The 27,175-nt window shown below is 38.6% G+C and overlaps 1 protein-coding gene across 3 annotated transcripts in view; it reads right to left on the bottom strand.

Moving 5' to 3' along the window:
* Positions 1–27,175, bottom strand: part of ppp2r2ba (protein phosphatase 2, regulatory subunit B, beta a) — a 57,020-nt gene that overhangs the window by 18,676 nt on the left and 11,169 nt on the right. Inside the window, exon 1 of one of the 3 annotated variants that reach the window (XM_084132443.1) lies at positions 7,278–7,799. The exons of the other annotated variants lie outside the window; for them this stretch is intronic. Coding sequence (XP_083988569.1) covers positions 7,278–7,347 — 70 coding nt within the window. The 5' untranslated portion in view covers positions 7,348–7,799. Of the gene's footprint in view, positions 1–7,277; positions 7,800–27,175 lie in introns of those variants that run through there. 3 annotated transcript variants of the gene reach the window in all.

Genomic DNA, 27,175 nt, shown 5'->3' with positions numbered 1-27,175 from the left:
TTTTGGAAACCCTGAAACACTTTTTCAGGATTCTTTGAGGAATGGAAAGTTCAAAAGGACAGCATTTATTTGAAACAAAAATCTTTTGAAACATTGTCTTTACTGTCACTTTTGATCAATTTAATGTGTTTTTGTTAAATAAAAGTATTCATTTCTTTCAAAAAGAAAAAAAATCTTACTCATCCGAAATTTTTAAATGGTAGAGTATCTAGGTTTAGTTTTTTATGTTTTGTTTGCTATGCACTGCAATGAACTTTGCATATAGTCACCCAATGGTGGAGAAAGCAGGTTATATTTATTCTTCTATATCATACCTTAAAATACTGAAAGAAAATCAGATAATTCTAAATATAAAATGACTATTTTACTCAATATTTTTGTGCACCACCATACCTTATGCACAATAAAATACAGTACTATTAGCTCAACAACATGCAACAATGTAATACAACATGAGTTGTAGTCTCTAGTTTATATTTTTGTTATAATTGCTACCTATGTAGTGTGTTCCAAATCAGTCTTTTATGAAGTTCCATTTCAGTTAGAATGCAGTCTTAGAAGGCAGCTGCCTATGTAGGTAGTATTACATAGATTCTGCAACAGAGCCATTGTGTTTGCATGTATGTGAATGTAGTTCCTACTGTTAAAGAGCCTGATTGTAACTTTTCTAAGGCTGTCTACATACATATGATACTTAAGTCATTCTTTAGTTGATGAGTTTAACTTTCTCCTCATGTTTCATTGACTACATCCCTCAATAAAAACCTCAATCTGAGTTTGACAGCAGTTGAATGTTTAATGCGACCGGCCCCTCGCTGTTTGTCCTCCTCATGCACTCAGCCTGACGCCGGGGAACAACATTAGTGCCTCACTGTTTCCTTCTAAATTATAAATGGGGGTCCTTTTGGGCTGGAGAAATATTTCTCTTTATGATTAAAGTCTTAAAGTGTAGCCTGGGGCCGTTTGTGTTGGCGACCACAACTGATGCAGTCTGTCTGTCACTCTCTCTGTGTCTTGAATAATAGTGTGGGGTAGTGCATGTCATTATTCCTAATGTGAGAGCATGGGGGTGTAAATTGTGTTGCAGGGGTTAGAGTGGCAGGGTCACCCCCGCTGGGCCGCTCTGTGCTGCGTCCTCCCTACTGATGAACTGCACAGATATTTTAAACTAGGCCATTACATGGTGACAGCAGAGAGGTCTATGAACCGTTTGAGGGAAACATAACACGTGGTACAATGTAGAGACAAACATTTGATAACTCATAGAAAATTAAATGGCGTTAGATGCCCTCAAGGAAGAATGTAAGGTTTATAGTTATGACTATGGTGTTTTTGTGTGTGTGTGTGTGAGACCATTTTATTCCCTTGATGTGAGGCATTGCAACATACTGTCCAAACCACCAATGTTGTGAGTGGGTTCAGGATTAGTGAGGCTGACTAGTGAGTTTATCTAGATTTGTTTTGAGCTTTTATATTTTCAGCTGTGGTGCTTTAAAGGAAACACATTTACAGACATTTAAACACTGGTATTAAGATGCATTTTGGTCGATCGGATCACAAGTTGAAGAGGGAGACGCATTCCTGTTTACACCTGGTGCTTTGATCCGTCTCTTTTGTCCACTTTCAACCACTTCTGTCCTAAATTTCTTCCAGGGGAGGGTCTATGGGCGGGTAAATCTATCTTCATATGAACGCGACTGGAGACAAAAAAAAAAAAAAAAAAAAAACACACGTAAAGCATCAGCTTTCGTTTCTGCTCGGATAGCCACAAGAAGACGCCGAACGCTGTGAGTGTGTGTTAGAAATTAGGAATGGTGAGAGACCATTTTGCTTGGTACATTTTTGTCTTCAAACCATACTTGGGTCTTCAGATGACAAAGTTTAAATCTCATCTGGCTAGCATGCTTCACATGATGTTTATGCATTAGGTCAGTCAGACGGAGAGTAGGCGGTCATTTGTGGCTGTCTGAACCCATTTGACCACACAAGCATTTACACTACGAAAGCAATCCGGTCAAATGCGTTTTCCACTTCCTCTGGAAGTGGTCTAAAGTGGACAAGCTCAAAACGTTTTAGACGCCTTTACACCGGTATTTAACGTTGTCCACTAGTGATCAGATCGACGAAGCAATCTTAATACCAGGTGTAGACAGGGCCTAAATTCATCTTCTTTAAAGTGCAGTGTTTCCCAACCTTTTTTTTTTGTCTTATCTGCACCCATAAATCTATAAGTAACGTTTGAATTGTGTTCCTTTTTACTGGTATTATACATTTACATTTATGCGTTTGGCAGACACCTTTATCCAAAGTGACTAGCATTGTATTTAAGGTATGCATTTTTATCAGTTCATGCATTCCCTGGGAATCAAACCATGACCTTTGGTGTTGCTATTGCCATGCTCTACTGTTTGAGCTACAGGAATGTGTTTTACTGGATATCATTTACAGTACTAATATTATTAAAATGACCATAATCACAATGATTCAATGAAAATTGTGGGTGAAAACCTCACCAAGTAGTTTTCTCGTTCTTTAATGAGACATCTGAGAGTGTATGTTTTATTTAAAGGTACACTGTGTAGGAACTTCTCCCATCTAGCGGTGAAATTGTATTTCGCATTCAAACGAATAGTGCTCTCTAGCGCCTCACTTTTTCAAATGCGTGTTGCAACTACGGTAGCCGTTATGTACCAAGAAGCTATGACAGCATGTCTTCCAATAGCACTTCATCGAGTTTTCTTTCGAGTGATGAGGTTCGTTATTTCGCTTTTTTGGCGACGAGGATTCCTTCTCCTGTGGCTCGGCATAAGTATGATCCTGCATTATGAAGTACCGTGCAGTGCAGCCTTTCAGATTTGCCGGGGCAGTGACAAGCGCCTCTCACTGATCTCCTTGTCCGTTTCAGCTGGTTTCAGTCACGTGATGCTGGCTCTGAACGAAAATGCATTGGCTAGTGCTTTTTGTCCCTCTCTGCTATTATAGATTTTCAAAATGGCGGAACGACATGGAAGCCTACTTGGACTTACCCGTCCAATGTAAATAAAGATAAGAAATTATTCGCTTACGAGGATAAGTCAGATCATTGGCAGAGGTCATTTTACACCAATGAGGACATATTTATGAATAAAGGCATTGATTTTAGCTAATAAAATACTTAAAAAACTACACAGTGTACCTTTAAGTTTTGACATTTCTGGGTCCATGCAATTGTATCTGATTATTAGTGATTCATTTTTTTTTTTATATATATATATATAGGTTTATCCAGGTACCCTCTGGAACCTACTGGACAGTGTTGCCAAGTCCACAGTCTTCCCGCAGGAATTGGCTACTAAGTTGTTGTTGTTGCTGCAGGTTGATTTTTTTTCCCCCACAGGTTGATTCCACCCATTTATGTACCCATCAACATCCCTAGTTGAGGTAATCTTGTATTACAATGTAGTGAGGTATTCTTGCAGTGAGGTAAGAATGAGGTAAGACTGTGGTGAGGTTAGACTATATTAAACGAAGATAAGATTGGCCAAGAATGAGGTAACCTTACATCTTAATGCTGCAATCTCCTCCTTTTAGTGCACTAGTGCCCACATAAGCAGTAATGCAACTGAGCCTGGGCCAGCTGTCTGCGCAGAACCGTGAGGCCAATACTGTCTATCCAGGCTAAGTTCTGCTGGCTTCGGGCCCTGCAGTGCAGATTGGAGTACCGCAAAGCTTTTTCCTTGCCAGGCAATATTTTTATCTTTCTCTCTCCCTGTGAGTTTTCGAAGCTCAGCTACTTTACTAGCTTGCAGCGATTGATGATCTTGTCAGTGTTTCAGGGCGTTTTCTCATTCATTAGTGTGTTGTGTAGCGTGGGTGGTGGAATGGACTGATGTGTAAGCAAGTAGGGGGGATCGTTCTGGTCAATTACACCCATGCAACCTAAAAGACAAACTGAATCTCTTTCTCTTTCTCAGCATGGTCGCATCCATCCTCCAGCCATTAGTGCTGTCATGCCGAAAGCATCTGTGTTATGCTAATGAAACTAAATTTAATTTATTTCAGTGCGGTTTATTCCAGTAGAGATGACGTTTATCGCTGCGTATGCTCTGCTTGTGTTTCGATGCAGGAAACGCTGGGATTCCCTGTGCAAATGAAATGCGAGAGAATTACGCCGCCGCACCTTGAATGTTCCCCGAGTGTGAGCAAACACGACTCCCGTTGGAAAGACGCAATAAAAAAGGAGCTATTAAAAAACTAATAATATCCAGTTTTCATTGCATATGTGAAATATTAAGTCCACACCTAAAAGGTCTTTATGAACCCCCATGGCATAATTTGATATTTCTCTTTAGTGTAAGAAAGGGGATGCCAATATTGGGTGTTCCTGAAACACCCCTCTATCACCTATCTGTCAGGGCTTTATTAGGTTTGGGACCCAACAAACCACTACTGGGACTACAAAGTTACCCCTGCGAAATCCAATTACAACAGCCATGGCACTTCAGTGAATTAGACAAATTGGGGAAGAGAAGAGGTCCTTTAGTAGGTCACGTTGCTGGGTCATAGGGCAGACAGCACTGGTTGTTTCAGAAAAGAGTGCACTCGATAATCAAAATCAAACCGTGCTCGGAATGTGCATCAACACACATTACTCTCTGATGTAAGTGATCCCAATGGAGAATTCCAACCACTCCGAACTCAGATGCCCATTTTCTATATGTGTCTATTGACAGAAGCACACAAGGGTTATAGTGCTGCTTTATTGAACTCTGTCTATCACAGCCTCCACAGCCTGCGGTAGAGAAACACTGAGCGAGAGTAACCCTGAACCTCAATTATGCCTCTGAGGAAGTCTGCAGTGGGGAAATACCACCATCATCTACTGCATCACGTGAGCAAGGCAGTATGGGTATGCACATAGTGGTGAGGGGGCGGGGTGAACGAGAGCAACCTAGATTGTAACAGCTAAACACATTTATGCAGGATTTTGGGAATGCCATGTTAAAACCATAGTCTACCTTTGTGCAAGGAATACTTAAACCCAGGACTGTAAAAACCACAGACAATGACCATTTTTACATGCACATCATTTTACGATTGAGATCCATATTCTAGTAATTCCCTTTTTCTGTACATTCTTAAAAATAAAGGTTCCAAAAGGCGGTTTTCGCAGCAATGCCATTGAGTAATCATTCTGGTTTCCCCAAAGAACCTTTTAGTGAGATGTTCTTAAGAACCATAATAATAATAATTTAATAATATAAATAACCCTTTTTCCATTATAAAAACCTTTTGTGGAAAGATTCCATGGATGTTAAAGGTTCTTCATGGAACCATTGATCCCAATAAAAAGCTTTTATTTTGATTAAGAGTCTAAAAGACTTTTGCATGATATTCAGCTACTGGAATTTTGTATATGTTATCAGCCAGTATGAAAATACTGGAGATGTTCTTTCATGCATTCTTGTAATTCTGGTCAGTAACTTGACTTAACTAATCAACTTAACTAATAATAACTTCTCATTTATGTTAAGAGAAAAAACACAATATTTGCAAAATGTAGGCCAAGATGTTCTTAAAATTCTTGCTCCAAGAATAGTTAGCCTTTTCTGTTTGAATCTGAAGTCACCCAGAATCACCTTTGTTTGGACATATTTAGGTAATATGTTCAAATGACACTCACATCATTGGAATATGACCAAATGACCAAATTAATATTCTTGTGCATGTAAGCACAGTCATTGTAAGGGATGTTCATCCACATTTATTTAGAATAATGGTAAATCAATTAAATTGTAAGAACCTTTGGTCTTCCCCAATCTTGAATACTTGGTTACATCCTAGCTTGTACCATAGTCATGCAACACTAAAGCACCAGCTGTGAGTCCGAGTAATTAGGACAGATATAAAATTTTAGCTCTCCCCAAAAATCAGCAAAACATCTGAGAACAGCACTGAAAACAGCTGGGAATGATGGGTGAAGCCACATATACTGCAAACAGAACTGGTAGGGTCCAAAATGTATGCTTTGAGATGGTCTTTTTAAACATATTGTGTGGGATAAATTCCTAACTGCCAGTGATTAGCATAAACTGCTTATGATTTCAGGTACCAATCTTAATGCAAACAGAATGCAGTCAGCCACACTCCTTCGAGACTGTACATGCACCATGGCAGCGAGACAGCGAGGGCCACATTTGCCGGTGAAAGACACTGTGCGGCTTATGGTATGTGAGGGTGTGTGCGTCTGAGCAAACGCTCCACCGCTACTGTGTGATTTACAGAAAGCCGGGGTGGGCACAAGACAGGTCATAAACCAAGGAAACCAGGGGCATTCGAGTCCAACAGCTATACAGATTGATTCTGCTCATTAAGTCTGTTTTGCAAAACCTCCCACAGCCATTAATCACTGCCCAGGAAGATGCCCACCACCGCCACCACGCCCAGAGCTAGCTTTCCTGCTATACATCTACGCTCCAAACATGACAGGAGATTGTTCACCTCAAATGTTTGCATTAAACGTTCCAGGCTTTATCTTGCGCCTGCATTTTAAACATGTGGCTGTAAAACAGACTGAAGATGGAGTCATTGGGTTTACAAACTCCCATACATTACACATGTGAAACTACTACTAAAGTATGCATAACTTCCAATATTCTTAATGTAGATTATATTATATCTTATGAAGCTCTTCTCAGACACACGCTCACTCTCCAAACCACAACATCTCTGTATCACTGCATTTCTAATACAGGTTTACATTATTAGATGGGAAAATAACTGATTATTATACCTATTTCTTGTTGCAGTTTTACTGTGGATTGGCTGAAACAGAGCACCAAGATAAGAATAAAGAATACAGTATTTTATTTACTTGCTTAAAAGCAATTTCAAATGATGATATTTCCAAATGTACTGTTTTGAATCTTTTAATAATCACTCCAAAAATGTCTGCGGTGTTCTGTTATGCCAGTCATACCTGACTCATTTTACACGTCACATCTCAATGGCCACTGCCCCATAGTAACACCTAAAACCAGAGCTCAGACTAATGCAAGGTCTATATATAGTCCTCCTAAGCCCATAAAAACAGAAGCATCTGGGGTCCTGCACACTGTGTGAATGTGAGACTTTCAGATCACAAAGTCTGAGAATCATCAATGCACCAAAAAGCACTAACGCCCAATGTTCAAGCAACACATTCATATACAGGAGAGTCTTGAAGAGAAGCCCCCCGCCCCCACCGTCACCGTCATTAATATAAGTGAGAATCGAATTCAATTCGATTTTCCAAATACCTTCGGTTGCATAGTTGTGGTCCCGAAGGAAGCTGTTGTTAATTTTGCGGCTGTCACTCTCCTCCTCCATTTATGATTCCGTTATTTGGGAATGCTGAAGTAGACACGCAGGAATCCATCGTGGACCCTGAACATCAGCAGGCGGTTTGCGGGTCCATCGCGCTGTCTGTCGCCCCTCTCATGAACGTGACGGATGATCTGATGCCCGGGGTGATACAGCTGGAGCTCGTTTGGTAAAAAAAATCCCTCAGCAATACATACTTAACGCATGTGAAGCACTTCTTAAACAGGTGTGCAGGCGAATCCGTTAGAAGATCTCCTATCTTGAAAGGAGATTAATGGAGAACGAATGCGTTAAGGTATAAAGAACCCTGGTACCCTGGTAAACGAGGTGTGCTGAATGTGGTAAACTAGGGCAGGATTTCCACCTTCTGAGCCGAGGAGGCGGGGTTATGCGTCAAGCGCTCGATCCGTCTCTCTCTCTCTCTCTCTCTCTCTGCTGCTGCTGAGGACATACAGTCTGTTTCGTGGGTTCATGTGGTTCTTCTGTCGTTCTAGAAGTTCTGCCTGAGCGCGGGCTCCTCCCAGTCACACAGGCGCTGTCCAGTGCTGAAATCACCGCACGTGCCAATTCAAATGTTCCCTGACCACCACAGCGAACAAATGACGTAAACACAATAATTGCCAGTGATTTTACGCAATTTGCTTTATACGTAATTGGTTGCACTTTTACAGCCCCTGAAACCAAAATAGGCTATAGCCTACCATGAATGAAAACCCCCATTCCCTTTATTCAGTTAATTCAGCTTGAACCTAGATGCTGTTAGCAGTTGATGGCAAAGCGAGAATTTTGAGGACGAGTGAGATAGAGGAGGTTGGGGGATTTTAAAGTATTTATATATATACTTATATGGACGTTTCAACAGTTAAATCACAAGTTCACTCTAAAAAATGCTGGGTTGCTTCAACCTATGTTTGGATCAAATATGGACAAACCGTTGGTTTAATTATTTTTTTTTAAACCCAACGGTTGGGTTTGCCCATATTTGACCCAAACATAGGTTGAAACCTGGTTGAAACAAGCCAGTATATATATATATATATATATATATATATATATATATATAAAAAATTTTTTTATTTTTTTTTTACTAACCCTCTGAATTGGCGCTCATGAACAAGCGCATGCGCCTGATAGCCATCTCGACAGTTGTGCGCTTTTCGTAGGATCAGTATCGGGCGGTACACAAACGTAAGTCCTGTCAATATTTATCACTTTATGTAACAAATATATCACAAAAACTTTAAAAGCATAAAGGTTTGTTTAAAGCAACACCAAAGATTATTTCGTACCTTAATGTTTCCAATATCGTTTCAGTGGTTAACAGGGTGAACGGCACTTCTGCATTTGCTTTGCGACCCTCTATCGGCTATACCACACTATGCAAGTTTGCAAGTTTGCCGAATGAGACATAAGAAACTACAAATTTGACTTGCTTTACTGCAAGCCTTACAATAGAAAAAAAAAAAAAAAAAAAAAAAAAAAAAAAATAGCAAGCAATGTCATTATTTTGTTTTTCTTCGTTTCTGATGTCGCAATACATCATACTTTAATAAAATCATGCAACATACTCTACCTTGTCTGTGGACATCGTTATTTCCAAAGCCAGTGCTGGATAAACAAAAGTTATTAAAGGCTAAATTATTTACGACAGCGGGAATGGACAATTCCGCTTACAACCTGTAGGGGGACCGAAGAGGAAAAGTGCTTTGGTGTTGCTTTAAAAGTCAAATTACAAAGGATTTTGATGGAAACGTCTTAAGAATACATTAGCCTACTGTTAGCTAATGAAGCTAGCTGCAAGAAAAGAAAAAAAAGACTATTTAAGTTGCCAAGATGAACAGGAAGCATTTTTTGTCTCCAAAATTACTATACATTTTTATAAAACAACAAAAATTCCTCAAACGTTGACCCCCATGAAAGTCTTTGAATAATAAAAAAAGCATTCTGGTGTATATTTTAGTGGTAGTACATGCTACATTCCATCTAAAACTATTTTAAACAGTATTTAGCTGATTCTTTCACAATTCGTATGCATACATTAGTTTAATGTCTAATTTAATCAAGAAACTACATTGAATATTTGTAGTTTAGTAAATTATTTGTCAACCAGCAGGACAATTTAAAATGAAACTGTTTTAAGAAAACATAAAAGGAACATACAAGTAAAGGTGACATGTTACAGGGTCTAAATTAGGCCTATGCACTTTGCATTTAAACTTAAATCTTGATGTTGATAAAATAAAAAATAAATAAAAAAGGATATTGACGGCATAGCATTTTACTATTAAATCTTCCTCTCCCTTGCTTTCTTCCTTTCTGCCGTTACTTTCAACACTATTCTTTGGCACACTATCCTTGAATCACTGATATTTCCTTGAGGAAATGCAAATCTAGTTCGTTTTCAAATGTGAAAACAATCCACTTGATTTGGATAAGTGATACGTGAACAGAGGATTCGCAAATCTGTCACACTGGATTCTATTTAGATCCCTTTAGGGTCTCATTCGCCTTAAGTGTGCAGACCAGACGAAGATTAATTCGATTAGAGCCTAGCCGCTGGCGCGTTCATTTTGGATAGATTTGATTTACATGCTGATTTTAATATGAATCTCTGCAGGGACTTTCCCCTGCTACTCTCATTCTGTCTTTAAGCATATTTTCCACTGTAATCTACCTGATGCCAGTGTCCAAAACAAATCTGCTTTGAAATTCAAAACCAAAACACAGGCATAATAAATATGCAGAGGATCCTAAATGCACCAGACATTTAATTCCGAAAGCCAATTTACCGATACAATCTGTATCGGCCCTTTCAGACAATTTCATATAGTCCATCATCACATGCCATTTTCCACTTAATCACCCATTAGTTTCCATTAGAATGCATGTGTGCAGCATCTCTGGGTGAGCTGTAATCAGGCATATTGCATGGCACCTGTTTTCATGTGATTTTCAAACCTTTCCACCCCACTGAATGCATCTGAAGCGTCCAAGCCCAAAACCCGCATGCCGTTTCCCTCGCCTGACAACAATCCTTATCATTATTCCAACAGGGCGACAAAAATCAATGATTTTCTGTCAGGGGAGAGGGAGGACCAGGACGATGACAAATTCCAGTTGGCATCTTTTAAAGATCAACGGGGAGAGCAGCTATCTGTCAGTCAGAGGGAGAGAGGGGGCGAGAGATATGGAGGGAAAGACGGAGATGCATTAATAAAAAAAGAGGGAAACAGTCGAGTGGGGCAGACTGTTTTACACAGTATAATTAGAGTGAGAGCTGCGCATTGCCAACAGCATCAGCAGTCTGCTTTGAGATCAATGGTGGTGCTTTAATTAAAGTCCTGCCGTTCTGACTTTCCATTCCTCTGTAGCATTGGCTTAAAGAAATAGTACTACGCCCAAAAATGAAATTGTGTTATCACTGCCTTCGTTACAAACCTGCTGTTGTTATTTTTTTCAGTGGAACACAAAAGGAGAATCACAAAGCTTTTTATACAATGGCAATTCATAGCATGTCTGTCAAGCTCTAAAAAGGACAAACTAAATGTAGTCTGTATGACCCATGCGCTATATTCCAATTATTTTGAAAACATACAATAGATTTATGAAGGGAACAGATTAAAATTTTTAAGTTCACTTTATTCAAACAGCATACTTGATTTAAAATTTCAGTTATATTAGTAGGCTAATTTATATTTAAATAAGTATATTTATATGTGAAGTTTTTCAGTCAGCAATAAATTAATCGCACAAAACTATTATACAACTTCAGAAGACTTGCAAAGTATTGCACAATTTGTATAGACAACTTTTTTTTTTGTCCTTTTCGGAGTCTGACAGATGTGGTCTATGAACTATGTAAAAATTGTGTAAAAATGAATTCCCTCCCCCAAAAAATTTAATTTTGAAACAACACGAGGGTGAGCAAATGATAGATAAATTGTCATTTTTTGGGTGAATATTCCTTTAAGAAAAGCTCTAGTATTGGACTGCCTGTGCATGTCTCTTCAAGGCCACCTGAGACTCTCTTCCACCCTGCATATACTCTGTGAACAATGACGGTTTAAGTTTTTGCTTCCTGAATCGCATATTACAACTAAAACAGCAGTATCAAATATGAAACGATCAATATATACTCTCACAAATGGGATTTCTGTGTTCCTGGAAAATCTTTGGTCTCACAGAGATGTATGATGCTATTTAAAACACTCAAGGCCTGGGGCTTTCTCTTGCAGCTTAGCCCATCCAATGGTGTGCATCAAGGCTACAACACAAAACATGAAGATAATTACAATGCTGTGATATCTTCATGGCCAATTGCTCGCACTGATGTGCAGTGGCCTGAGGACGCCGGTGCTTGAAAGCCTTGAAAGCCAGACCAATCACTGAAGCTGTAACAGAGAACAGTCATGTTGGTAATTTCACAATGGTTAATCAATACATCATTATTGATCCTTAATCCGCAATCATGCATCCTGCAGAAATAGATTATTTGTGGGCTGTGATTAGTGGCTTTTTCACCCCAAAAAAACAAAATGGATATAAAACACTTAGAGTTGTGTCCCACATGACACACTATACACTACAGACTGTGTATGTACTCTATTGTCTAGTGTATGAGTTTTATAAGGTTATTTTGTCATTCAACATCAGAGTCTAATAGAGTTCAACAGCGCTCCCACTTATTCAGAGGAAGTATTTTTTGCATTAATTTCTCTGATAGGGATTTTTAAAAATTCTTCATTAAAGTGTTATAAGCCATGAACCAAATCAACCAACAACGAGGTAAAACATAACATTACTGACTTTGATTTGAAGCACAAAAATGTTTGAAAATCAGACAGAAATACAAAGGCGAGAGAAAGAACTACAATCCCACGAAGAACCGCGAACAGCATAATCAAACTTTATTCTACCTATTCTATCTTTATTCTACCTTTTCTAACTTTCATTCTGACGTAGAACCTGAAAGTGCTGCGCTGTTTACACCACGTCAGCAGCGTAGAAGAATGACGAGGAAGAGATTGTTCATATTGCTTCATAACATTAAGGTTGAACTGTAGTCACATGAACTATTTTAACGAAGTCTTTCTTTACTACCTTTCAGGCCTTGAAAGTGGTCGTTGCATTGCTGTCTGTGGAGGGGTCAGAAAGCTCTCAGATTTCATCAAAAAATATCTTCATTTGTGATACAAAGATGAACGAAAGTCTTACGGGTTTTGAACGACATGAGGGTGAGTGATTATTGACAGAAATTTTATTTTTTTTAAATAAATGCATCATCTGGGTATTTGAAGTGCATTTTTTCTTTTTGGAATTTTCAGTGTGAACACTACTCACACTATACAACAAAAAAATTTATAAAATAGTGCATAAAATAATACCCAAATTGGGTATTTAATTTAATGGATTCATCTGTTGAAGGTGCGTGTAAGGACTAACCAATACTGACTAAGATCCATTTCAGAGCAGCTGACTCAACAAGACCTTTATATCTAATATGTGCTTCTTCGCTCTATGAACATACAGTATATAAAGTATAATCCAACTGTGACATTTATCAATGTAGACAGAGGTGACAAATGTTCTAAACAAAGAAAATAAGATCATCATGGGAAGAGAATGAAAAGAGAGTGAAAGAGACGGAGCGAGAGAAAAAGATGGGGGTTGGGAGAGACAACCAGATGGATGCATAGTTTGGGCTGAACGTTTTAAAACCAGCCCAGAGGCAAGTGCCTTTGTCAGGCCAGTTTACATGTGAAGTCATTCCAATTAAAAGACTGAGTAGCTCACTCCATCATTCGTATAACACACTGATACAAACACTTGCATGCTGGGTAGATTATTTATAGGACAGACAGGTCAACAATATTTACATACATATACACAAGTAATTAATATAATGGCTTGATTAATTAGATAAAAGAGACATTTTATGAAGAGTGGTGTTTACACATGATGGTAGGGTGTTGTGGGTGGTTGCAATGGCATATAATTGAATATAATATTTAAATTTTATATATACTGCATACCAGTGTGCATGCAGCTTTAGTGAGACGTTGCTCACTGCAGAGCAAATGGGTGGAGCTTACGCCTAGCTCCTCCTTGATAGACATCCAGCGAGGAGGGGCGAAGGTAATTTGGGCCTAATGGGTGGAGCTAGAATATCCAACCACACCCTAAGCTGGACGTCATTTGACTCTGCAGTGAGTATCACTTGGCTTTAGTGGTGGGGATTGTTCAGCGACTCTTTCTAGTAGGTGGCGACAAGTGACTGTCTTTATGAGTGAATTAGTTACTTGTTTACTCAACTGATTTATTCAAACACCCTGATTCATTCATGAACTAAAACAAGGGACTGTTGCTGAATTTGGAACCGCATACTAGCATGCTACTCTTACATTTACATTTATTAATTTAGCAGACACTTTTATCCAAAGCGACTTACAAATGAGAACAACAGAAGCAGTTAGAACTAACAGTAGGACAACAATATGCAAGTGCTATGACCCTTCTCAGTTTAATCTAACGCAGTACATGTTAATTATTATTATTTTTTAAATAATAGAATAGAATAGAAGAGAAAGTGTTATTATTAATGGATCAAGTGCTGTTGAAAAAGATGCGTCTTCAGCCGTTTCTTGAAAGTGGCTATGGACTCAGCAGCTCTGGTTGAGTTAGGCAGATCATCCACCAGCAGGGAACAGACCAGGAAAAGGTCAGAGAAAGAGATTTTGTGCCTCTTTGAGATGGCACCACAAGACGTTGTTCGCTTGCAGAGCGCAAGTATCTGGATGGCACATAAGTCTGAAGAAATGAGTTTAAGTAAAAGGGAGTAGAGCCAGTGGTTGTTCTGTAGGCAAACGTCAGTGACTTGAATTTGATGCGAGCGGCAACTGGCAACCAGTGCAATTTTGTGAGGAGAGGAGTGACGTGTGCTCTCTTCGGCTCGTTAAAGACCAGTCCCGCTGCGGCATTCTGGATCAGTTGTAGAGGTTTGACAGTGCAAGCTGGGAGACCAGCCAGGAGAGCATTACAATAGTTCAGTCTGGATAGAACAAGCGCTTGGACAAGGAGTTGTGTAGCATGCTCTGATAGGAAGGGCCTGATCCTCCTAATGTTGTACAAGGCAAATCTACATGACCGGGCAGTTCTAGCAATGTGGTCTGTGAAGTTCAATTGATCATCAATTACAACTCCAAGGTTCCTGGCTGGCCTTGATGGAGTTATGGATGACGAGCCTAGCTGAATGGTGAAGTTGTGATGAAATGTTGGGTTGGCCGGGACCACAAGTAGCTCTATCTTCACAAGGTTTGGTTGAAGGTGGTGGTCCTTCATCCAGCCAGAAATGTCTGTCAGGCAGGCTGAGATACGATCAGCTACCGTCGGATCGGCTGGAATGAGAGGTAGAGTTGTATGTCATCAGCGTAGCAGTGATAGGAAAAGCCATGTTTCTGAATGACAGATCCTAGTGATGTCATGTAGATGGAGAAGAGAAGTGGTCCAAGCACTGAGCCCTGAGGCACTCCAGTAGCTAGATGTTGGGTCTTCGACACCACACCCCTCCACGACACCCTAAAGGACCTACCTGAGAGGTAAGACTTGAACCATTGGAGTGCGGTTCAAAGGAGTGCCTTTGACATTGTGTCAAAGGCAGCAGACAGATCCAGCAGGATGAGAACTGAGGATTTGGAAGCTGCTCTTGCCAGTCTCAGAGCTTCAATTACTGAGAGCAGGGCAGTCTCAGTTGAGTGTCCGCTTTTGAAACCAGACTGGTTATTGTCCAGGAGGTTGTTCTGTGTAAGGAAGGAAGAGATCTGGTTGAAAACAACTCGTTCAAGTGTTTTCACGACGAATGGAAGAAGAGGAACCGGTCTGTAATTCTCCAGATGTGCTGGATTTAGAGTGGGTTTCTTAAGCAGTGGGGTTACCCGAGCCTGCTTAAATGCTGTGGGAAAGGAACCAGTGTGAAGAGAGGTGTTTATGATGTGTGTGAGTGCGGGTACAACTGAGGATGAAATGGCTTGAAGTAGATTAGTGGGAATAGGATCAAGCGGACAGGTGGTAGGGCGATTGGAAAGGAGGAGTTTGGAGACTTCTGCCTCTGAAAGCAGAGAGAAGGAGGGTAGAATGTGTGTGTTAGCTGGTAAGATGTGTGTGTCAGTTTGTGGATTGGATTGTGGATACAATACAATACACATTTTATTTCTATAGCACATTTAAAACAATGGCCGTTGACCAAAGTGCTTAACAGCATAGATAATACAACAAAAGCAATACAGTCACACACACAAAATTAAAACCTGTTCACTCAGAATCAGTTCTAAAAGCCATACTAAAAAGATACGACTTCAAACTAGACTAAAAAGCATCCAGAGATGGGGAAGATTTAATGTGCATTGGAAGAGGGTTCCATAAGCATGGGGAATATTCCATAATCTTGAACTCTGTCATGTACAATCTTTAATTAAACAATTTCATAATCAATTAAAAAGTAATTTATACCTGTATTATATTACCCTGTACCCACATTGGACCATCGGTTTGGAAAATGAATGGATGGATGATTCAGATGCATCTTCTTGTCAGACGCAGGAATTCATTCAGCACGACCCTCACAGTGCATTATGGGTATTCTCTAGCCGTTGAGAGTGCATCAGTTGTACACTTGTTATTGCTGTGCATTATGGGATTGAATGAGTGCACTTGATAACGTCCACTATGGTTTCGGACTCCACTACAAATGGCTGTCCCTTCAAATAGGGCCCTGTTATAGGGGGCGATTTCGGACACAGCCCAAGTCTTTATGAGTTATTGAATCGTTATTTACTCGGAGATACATTGTTTCATCCTAATTTGGTTTATTTGGAACTAAAAAGACTAAAGACTGGCAATACTGTGTCTAAAATGTAAGTTTAAAAGAAATATCATACACTCACAATTGTGCTGTTGTTCCGAATATCAGAAAACAGGCAAAATCTTTATATGGTCATTTAAATACACTGCTGTTCAAAAATTTGGGTCAGTAAGATTTTATTTTATATTTTTTGAAAGAAGCCTCTTATGCTCACCAAGGCAGACTTTATTTGATCAAAAGTACAGTAAAGTAAGTACAGTACAGTACAAGAATTATATTGAATTTTCAGCATCATTACTCTTCACTCACATGATCCTTCAGAAATCATTCTAAGATGCTAATTTGCTGATGCTGTTGTGCTGCTTAATATTTACATAAATGAATATAATTTTAATATATACATATTATATATAATTAGAAATTAGGAAAGGAAAGGAAAGGAAAGGAAAGGAAAGGAAAGGAAAGGAAAGGAAGAGAGCAAATATAAACAAGTGTGTGCTAATCTCATAAGACCTGTGCAAATATTCTGTTTGTGCCCCAGTAACACAGACACAAACACACACACACACACACTTTCACTCGTTTCCAAGGGAGTGTATTACTGTGAATCCCAGAATAATAAGAAAGAAAACACAGCGTTTCACAGCCATTCCCAGTTGTTGCGATTGAAAGGAAGATAACCATAGCTGTTCAATCCTTTACCATCATACCGGTTGCTAGGAAACTGCTTATGGAACAAAACATTGCTATGCAGCACAACAGCTGTCTGTGTAATTGGATCATTATAAAACCTAAACGTCATAATTTAAGCCATAGCTGCTCTAATGCAGTTCAAGCATGCCTAACATGAAGGTTAATCATCCAAGCAAGAATGAGCGCTGAAATTACCTGTTTTATAGGTGAGGAACTTATTTACTACAGTAAATGTAGAGTAATAGTATTTTAATATGATTTTGCTAATCACATTAAGGATTAGCGGAGAATATTTTCATGCACAGAATTCTGTTTTTTAAGCTACAGGGAGATGCAAGCATCCTTGTGGCTTATTTCAGGACGATTTAAGACAGACCTGGAAACTACTGTCTCTTATATTGTCATCTATACTTATAATTGGCCCGCAGTGACCATTAAAAACCTGTGCCACTGGAAAAAAATAAATTAAATAATAATAGCAAAAAATTGCCTTACTGTAAGATAATAGATTAAACTAGGCTTGTAGGTTTTAACACTTTTTTCCATGTCTGAATGATGTTAAAATTTGCACCATTATAGTAATTATGTGTAATCATTTAATTGTGGCCTGTAGTAATTATCTACAATGGCTGCACCATCACCCGGCGTCTCTGCTCTGTACCAACCAGATCTATTTTTCGGTCAGCCAATTATGGTATAAAAAGCATAGCTCTTCATGTTGGCAGTCTGTCTCCAGGGTTTTCCGTCTGGCATGACTGGAATAACTCTACTCCAGTGATGAATATTTTAATAGAGACTGGGAGAGAACAGGGGTTTAGATCTCTTGAGTCTGTCTCAACAACTGTGCTCTGCCAGATCCCTAACAAGCCCCACTAGAGTTACCGGCGGGTTTTTACTCAGCTCTACGCAGCCCGGAGCCCCTCCCCTCTCTTCCGGACCCCTCCCCTCTCCTCTGCCCCAACACAGACCCTTAATCTGCAGGACAATCCCATTTGGCCGAGCAGCTGCCAGGACTGATCACAGGCAGGCTACAGCAGTCTTCCCCCGCGGGGATGCCAAGCTGTCCACCGAGAACCCCACACGGGCCACCCGCTCTGTTTCCCACTCCTTCTCTGCCTGTCTTCTTCAATCACTCTATCCTCTCCCTCTCTCTCTCGGTCTTCAAATCTCTCACTCTCACGTATTCACGCCCCCTTCCCCCCTTTCACGCTTCTGTGCCCAGGGGCGCTTCAGGACCATAGTCTTCCTCACTGTTCCTGCTCTCTGGCACAGATCTAGGGTTACCGTCTGATAGCGTGATGACAGAACCATTATAATAGAGAACACTGACTGAAGTAAATCACATGACAAAAGGAGCTCAATGGAGTTGTGGTATAACAAAAAAAATAAAATAAAACTTATGACAACATTTTGATTAATGAAATTAATTATAGTAAAATAAATAATTAAAGCATTCAAGCAATAGTTAACGATATAAGGAAGGTAGATTTTAACCTAAATGTAACAGTATGTCAGTCAGGCTAGTATAGTATGGAAGCTTGTTTCCGCCACAGAATAAAATATAAAAAAGGTAATTGCAACTTTTTATCTCACTTTGACTTTTTATCTCAGAATTGCGTGTTTATATCTCGCAATTCTGACTTTATAACACGCAATTGGGAGATATAAAGTGAGAATTGCATGATATAAAGTCGCAATTGCGTGTTATAGTCAGAATTGCGAGATATAATCTCACAATTTTGAGAAATAAAGTCAGAATTGTGAGATATAAACTCATAATTGTGAGATAAAAAGTCGTAATTATCTTTAAAAATGTTTTATTCTGTGGTAGAAACAAGCTTCCATAGGTTAGGGTTGGCTCGGTTTTAAATGATTTGAAATATTTTGTGAATGTCAATATCAAAAACAATGGTTTAATATTTTTTATATCTTTACATTCACAAAGTTTGCTGATAGGTAATTAAATATTTATTTATTTAATGGCAGGAACTCAACGGTATGTTGTCACAAAATAATAAATTAATGTTTTTATTTAACATTAGCTAATGGACTGTTAACTAACATGAGCAAACAATGAACAGCTGTAATTATATTAACTAACTATAACAAAGATTAATAAATACTGTAACAATGTATTGCTCACTGTTAGTTCATGTTAGTTAATACTTCAACTAATGTTATATATAGTCTATATATTTGTAGCCCGGTGAATAAATATTTACTAGAGTATAAAGTATGACAATACCTCCCCTGTAATAAATAAGCGTCACATAATAAGTAAGTAAATAGTTAAATAATAATAATAACAATTGTTCCTTTATAGAGCACCTTTCAAGTAATTCAACCAAGCCGTTATTGATTACTGTGAAGGTCACATCAATGCAATGACCCAATGATCTGCTCAGTGTATGCTGCATGGTTGTGATCACACACAGACTGTGTGTAATTTATCAGTTGTGTGTGAGAGACATTGAGCTGAGCTGTGTGTGACAGTAGAGCATGAGGAGGATACAGGTGCTCCAGGGAAAGCAGGCTTTGCACGCTACAGCGAGTCTGGCTGATGGGATGGGCTGGTAACATATGGTGATGGCCATGTGGCAGTCAGTGGCACAATCCTGTCATTTATAGTGAGACAGACCCCGAGTGTGAGAGAGACTTGAGCCTACTTTAAATATTTTGCATTTAAATTCATTCTCATTGTATTATTTTTCCCCCATTTTATTTCCCCCCCCCCCCTTCATTCTACTTAATTGTTTTCACTTTATTTATTAGTGGTGCTTGTTAGTTGATGGGACACTACATTTGAACAATTTGATGATTTTGTGAATTTCAGAGCGTTATCACCCTGGAACAAAATGATATGTCACAGCACCATCTGCTGGTTTAAACTTACAACAATACTGTGAACCATGGCACCAATGGCAACTGATATTGCTAGGGCTGTAGTAGGCTTACTCGAGTCCGGTCTTGGACTCGAGTCCGGACTCGAGACCGCTTTTCTATGGTCTCGGACTTGTCTCGGACTCGCTGGTATTCGGACTCGGACTTGTCTCGGTCTCGGCCACTGGTCTTGCCAAATATGGCTTTTGGTCTCGACCGAGTCCAGGTGTCTTTATTATGTTCCCAGTAATCACACATACGTCGCCGCGATATTAAAACAAAATATTATTGGAGGGAAAGTGAAACACTGGCCACCTAATAACTATGGGCATTTCGGCTCTTTTTCGTGAGCCGGTTCGTTTCACTCAGCTCAATGAAAAGAGCCGGCTCTTTTGACTCATAAACGGCTCTATAAAAAATAAATATTCACATTTTTAATTGTCCATAACACCCCGAAAACTAGCCTGCTTGCCTTGCACATCTAATTAATGGGCAAAGTTTTCCGACTTTTTTTCTTACCTTTCTTTCTTTGCCTATTCCACGAGTGGTAGGCTAAAATATTATTTTTCGTCACGTCATCCGCCCGATCCGCGGTTTATCCGCATCTCTTGTGTGTGTGTGTGTGTGTGTGTCTGTGAGTTGGCTCGGCCCTCCCGTTAACATCGCGTGTATGATTGACAGGAACAGAATGTAAGGCTGATCAGACAGTCGAAACGAATGTGTGTGCTCCTTTAGGCCTATATAATTATTATTTTTTTGTTGTTCTTTGAATTAGTCAATTATTTTAAATAAAATTCAAATTATTCATTATTTCATTATTACATGATTTAATTTCTATAGGCTAGCCTATATTTTTTTAGCAGACTGCTTTTTTTTCTTCCTGTCCTGGACTCGGTCTTGACTCGGACTCGAACCTCTTTGGACTCGGTCTTGACTTGGACTCGACTAGTCCTGGTCTCGGACTTGTCTTGGACTCGACAAAGGTGGTCTTGACTACAGCCCTAGATATTGCTATATCGTTTCATAATATATCGCAATACGAAATGCTACGCAAATCTAAAATGGGTTGGTCTGAAGTAGCTTCATTACTCATAGGTGTGGTTTGGGCGTAAGGTCAAATAAACCAATCAGAGCGTCATCTCACATTCCCTTTAAAAGCAGGCGTGCTTGACCATGGCGGATTGCTATTATAACGGCGGATTTTCCAGGTGCACGCCAGGAGTGGTTCACAGCTGAGGAGGCCGACGTTCTCGTCAGGGCCGTAAAAGACAGAGAAGTGACATTGTATGGGGATGGAAATTATTCTACTAACAAAACCCTAACACCTAACCATAACCTAACAGTCTACTGACAGTCTATACAGTCTACTAATACTCTAATGACAGTTAGTTGACATATAGTTGCAAAGTTACTTATAGTTAGTAGAATGTCTAATGGACTATCGAAATAAAGTGGAACCCTATGTAATGTTAAAATGTAATGTATAATAATGCGGTGGGGGGATATTTGTGGGTCTTGATAATGCCAATTGCCAAATATCTGTTACCAGTGAAAAGTGGCCTACATTATTTTAAATATATCTAGTCAGTGACAGAGTGTAAGCAGATTCATCCAAAATAATTCTTATTGTATCAAAAATAATAATTTGTATCATGAGTTCATGTGGTATCGTGGTATGTATCGAATTGTGACATGAGGGTATCGTTACACCCCTACTAATTGCAATACCATGGTACTGATTTTTATACAATATTCAGCATGGTAAGTTATTTATATACTGATTCATTCAGGCACTAAAACAACTACTGCATGGAGGTACAGTGTTTGATCCTGCTTTGGTTCATTTGGAACTAAATAGACTAAACTGGCAATATTGTGTCTAAAATTTAAGCTAATTTTAACTGCTGCATAAAAGCAATATCATACACTCGCAATCATGCTGTTAGCATATGCACTTCAAAGAATCATATAGTGCTACCATGGTATGTACATGTACAGAAAAAATGGTATTGCAATAGCACAAAAAAATCCACACTCAAAAAAGTTAAAAGTAATTCTCCAAACTGAGCAGCAGAGAGCGCTATAACACAAAAATAACACTCCACATCACTTGATTTTAAGAGCACACATATGAAGAGTTCAAAGTGTGCTGCTATATTTACTCCATCTTCATGACCCGCTGTTACTCTCTGCAGTTTGAGTCAAAGGTCAATCCACCAGCCTTCATGTGAGTATACAAAACACATTTTCAGCGCCAATCAACACACACACACGCACACACATAGTGACCCAGAGGATACTGTTTCTCATAAAAACTGTAATGAGAAATACACTGTAAAAAATTTCTAGTGACTGGTCACATCTAAATTTTTAAATTGGCCCAAGTGCAATTCTTGTTGCAATAGTCTGTTAACATTGGCTCAATGAGAAATAATACGTCAGACTAATTGAAAAATTTAGATGTGATCAGTCACTAGAAATTTTTGACTTGGGGATTTAATTTTTTTTTACAGTGTAAAATTAGATACAAATGACATACAAATAGACAACTGACATGACAAATGAAATCAGAGTACAGAGCTATAAAATGTATGTGAATATCATAGCTCAGATTTGGATGATAAATGTTTTTTTCATATTGAGATCTTAAGTTATTCTGGCAATTCCAAGCACAGTTCAAGACACTGTTGGGATCTCTTTTGAAGCTCAAGAAGACACATGTGAGAGGTCTTGTTCTCAGGAGAAAGCATCTATTTGATTGCTGTCTAGGAAAAGCAATTTAGATGTCAAAGAGACCATGCCCCTCATTCATGCTTGTTCAAATGTTGTTCTTGCAAAACAAAGCAGACTTTCACTGTCCAATAAATCCCAAGCCCAAACAAACCAACAATTTATCTCTTTTTGAGACACACACTCTCACATATACATGCACACAAGCATTCTGAACTAAAATTTACCATATTTTTTACATATTTAACAATATGACAACCCCGTGTCCCCAGTCTACCCCTGAGTGCCTGGAGCGTGAGCTTTTGAGAGCAAACAGAAGTGGATCAATGCTCTGCTGTAGGACTGTTTGCTGTCCTGAGGCTCCAACTGTTCCACTCTAAACTGCATCAGAGCAACATCAAAAAACTCGGTCTGTACTGGAGATACCCAGAAACGTCAGAGATGACAATGAATGAATCCCTTTTGTTTTGCTGATAAAACCCATTTGGCATGTGGTGGACCAGTGTGCGAGTCCAACACAGATGGTTGCTTATTGCTGTAAGTGAAGAATATATTTCAGATATCCACCTTATTTTTCAACGCGGAAGTGAGCTATTTTCTGTGAATGTGCAAGATATCAATATTTACAGGGTTTTATGTTTCCTCACCAAAAAAAAATTACCCAATAGACTTTCCTCCGACATATTCACTCTTACACCTTCATTAAATACATTGGCAGCTTTAATCGGATCATGGGCTAAAATGGGCCATTTTTGTCTATGCATTTATCATTTTAGTAATTTTTTTTACATTTTTTTGGCTACTGTGCATTTAATTATATGCAAACATCCTTTTTGCATGAAATAAGTAACAGTGCATTGCTCGGGCTATGGGTTTGCTGTTTGGTACAATATTTGTCATTACAAAGCCTGCATTACATTGGCTAACATGTACACAAATAGTCATAAGCAGAGTACGAAAACATCTTTAAACCCATGCTCTGTAAAAAAAAATGTATGACCAATAAGTTGACAACATATGTTTTTACATTGCTTTAACTCATTAAAATAAGTTATTATAAGCAAACGTATAACTTATAAGTTATATAAGATTCAACTCATTTTTTTAAAAGTCAGTTTAATGTAATTTAAGTTGAAATGACTTAAACAATCCAAGTTGATTGTACTTAAAAATTTAAGGCATTTTTTTTAAGCATAGCTACTTGCTATTACTCATTTTTTTTTGCATTCATTTGTACCGCAGCAGAAAAATTCATCTTGTAAGCCTGTTTGCTGCTGTTTTTATTGACTTGCATTGAATGCGAAATGTTTGCCAGTTCTAGAACCGCCTTCATTTTGTTGCTATAAAGCATAACATAAATGTGGCTTCTTCTCTTCCAGCATGTTTTCAAACCCGTGACGCCCGAGCAAACAGGTGTCATTGACATGTGGTCACTTGTTAATGAATTCAACTGTTTATTGTCATGAAATTGCAAAAGTCAAGAACGAGGCTAATTTACAATAGATGGTCTTTTTGGACTGTGGAGGAATTGTAACTAACTAACTCTGTAAGTTACAGTTTGTTTTCAACAGTGCACTGACCTCAAATGACTTCTCATTATGTGACTCCTTTAAGAGAACAAATCAGGTAGTTGTGATGTTCTTTACAGAGCCGCCGCATGTATTGATTCCAGACTTCTGTTCCTTACACAAAGTACTTTAATTCCTCTTTGTGAATGTGCTTGAAAGTCTTTGAATGAAAGCTTTGAAGTATAACTTTAATGAAGCTGTATTTATTTTATTTGCTGTTCGAATAACTCTTTTCCATACATCAGCTATAAAACTAAGAACTACGCGCATTTCAAAACCAGCCTCCTCCAGCCTTGAGAGGTTTGATGTTGAGCCTTTGATGGAGAGCTGAAAGAGAGAACTCTCATCTAAAAATACTTTTTTTTTCTAAACCAGAACAGCAGGACTGGACCTGCTTGAACTGAAACCAAATGCGAGAGAGGTAATTACCTCAAAATTAGAGCCCTCTCACAGAGTTCATGACACGAGAAGTGGTCCATATAGATATATCGGGTGTATTAATCTGAGAACAAAAGCCTAGACTGGAGCAGATATGGTGTTATTGAGGTGAAAAGAGGAAAAGTGCTCATTAGCTGTGTAAATAAGCACTAATGGGGCGAGGGCATTTTGTTCTGCTTTGATCATACCAGCAGAATCACGGAGTCTCTATGACAACCTGTGCTATGACACAGAGAAACAGCCTCGTCTCTTAAAGTCAAGATGAAATTAATATTGACACTGGTTACTTTCTTAAAGTCACCATGAAATCAAAATGGACAATTCTTGTTTTTTATGGAATATTGCTGTGTTTATTATAAACGATTTATCCGTGCAAATCCCAGCAACATCTCTTCTCTGATGACGTGTTTACCGGCGTGAGGGCGGGGCAACCTGTCACTCACATGACATCATAGCAATAGCAAACCACAACCATCCAATCAATTCCCCATGGACAAAATCAAGTCCCGCCCTACAATTTTTATTGATTGTGAAGCCGTTTCACTTGAATATACCATTCACAATAGGGGAGAAATGACCGTCGCAACTTCCGTTTCATGCCGACTTTAATACGTGCCTGGTTTTACTGTGAACTGTTCATTAGTACCCATTATTCTAAAATTAAAAATGGTCATCTTCGTCTTTTTTTGATGAAAGACTATGCACACAGCTGCAACAATATTACAGTAATATTAAAACTGAAGTCCACCGAGGTCATTTTCACTCAGCATCTGTTTTAGTTAGATGGAAAAGCCAAATATCCGAACATTGAATGCCGTGACTGGCCAATCATAATCAATCTTTCAAGAGAGCAATCTAAAAATGTGAATCGACAGAGTAATGAAACGTTATCAGTTGGAAATGTCAAGATACTCTAGACTCGAGACGTCCCGGTCTCTATCTCAGTTCCCAGCAGGTGAAGGCTCAAATAAACATGACCTGATTTCTGGGACAACATTCTCATCCTCTGCAAACTCGCATTCAGGTCTGGCTTCATTCTGGTATTTGATCATTTCCCAATATATTCTCTTTCTGCATAAAACATTCTAAAACATGTCACTTGTGGAAGTAAACTTGCGTTTTATACTGACATGTGCACAAAAGATAAACGTGTCTTTGCAAGTCTTGATGAAATCTAGTGACTGTCACTGGACAGGCCAATAAAATATTACTAGACTTTTTTTCATTTGAGACATTTTGTAAAATACTTTTAAAAAGTCTTGAGGAGAAAGGAAATCCCAAATGTTTAGACAGTGCAGAGTTTAGAGAATAATGTATTCTTTTTCACTTTCATGCCCTCTTCCCTTTTAAAAACACATTTTCTTTATATAAAAAAGTATAGTCCCACCAGTCTAGTCCACTTTTTAAGCTCTACCAGGATTCCTTTGCCTTTATCTTTTCACCCTATTTCTGTCTCTCTATACAACAAAACTATGAACCTGACAAGCATCCTGAAGGAGACAAAGCAATGTTTGCTGAAATGAACATCATATTAGCACTAGATTGCATAAGACCTTGATTCATCATGTCTCTGTTTATGTCTGTAAATGTTTTAGGCTCTTTGACCTGGAAGTGCATGACCCAGATGTGCATTTTTTTTTCCCTGATCCCAAAGATTCCATTCAATCATGCGAGGACAATCCTCAATCCCTAATCCCAGTAGCCGGAGGGAAATCACGCAGAGTGGTGAGTAAAAGGGGGGATTACCAGACGCAACACTGCTCCTGGACCTTGCATGTAAAACACTTCCCAAAACCAGATTTCCATTTGAAAACACAAACATTGGCTTTCTTTATCTCCGAAGGAAAGAAGTCACCTATACACAAACATTCGTGAACACGTATATCTGTCTTGACATGCATTGAAATCAGTTAATAGACATACAGCACTGCCTGACCCAGTGGAAATGATGTGAGCTAAGAAATGGGTTAGAAATCAGCAGTTGTGTGGTCACGTGTATGACTGTTACTTCCAGCAAAACAACCTTATTTTTGCCATTCGTTTACTTTCATTTATGATGATATACGATGCATTACAATGATATGAAACAAGGTAGGCCTATATGATATGCTCTAATCATGATATGCTACTATATGTGATGTGATGTGACATTAATTTGATGCAATATATGATTAGAAATATACACTATCCTTCAAAAGTATGGGGTGAGTAAGATTTTTAATATTGTGAAATATTAGAATTTAAAATAACTCTTTTCTATTTGAATATATTTTGAAATGTAATTTATTCCTGTGAGGCAAAGCTGAATTTTCTGCATCATTACCTCAGTCTTCAGTGTCACATGATCTTTCTTGTGCATTTTTTTCAGGATTCTTTAATCCCGAAAACAGCATTTATTTGAAGTGGAAGTCTTTATATATAATTGAAATGGAAAACTTTATAAATGTATTTACTGTTACTTCCAATTGAATGCATCCTTGCTGAATAAAAGTATACATTTCTTTAAAAAAATCCAAAACCTTTGAATGGTTGAGTATATGTGCTAGAAATGTTATATATGATATGAATTTTTTCAATATATAATATGCTTGAAATTTAGTTTTTCTTGAGCATTTTACATTTTTTCTCTGAAAATTAGAATTAAACACCCTGTTTTTGCTACTGTATC

The sequence above is a fragment of the Abramis brama genome (genome assembly GCF_963993115.1).
Source record: "Abramis brama genome assembly, chromosome: 13".
Lineage (NCBI taxonomy): Eukaryota > Metazoa > Chordata > Actinopteri > Cypriniformes > Leuciscidae > Abramis > Abramis brama.
This window is presented reverse-complemented; position numbering and strand designations above follow the sequence as displayed.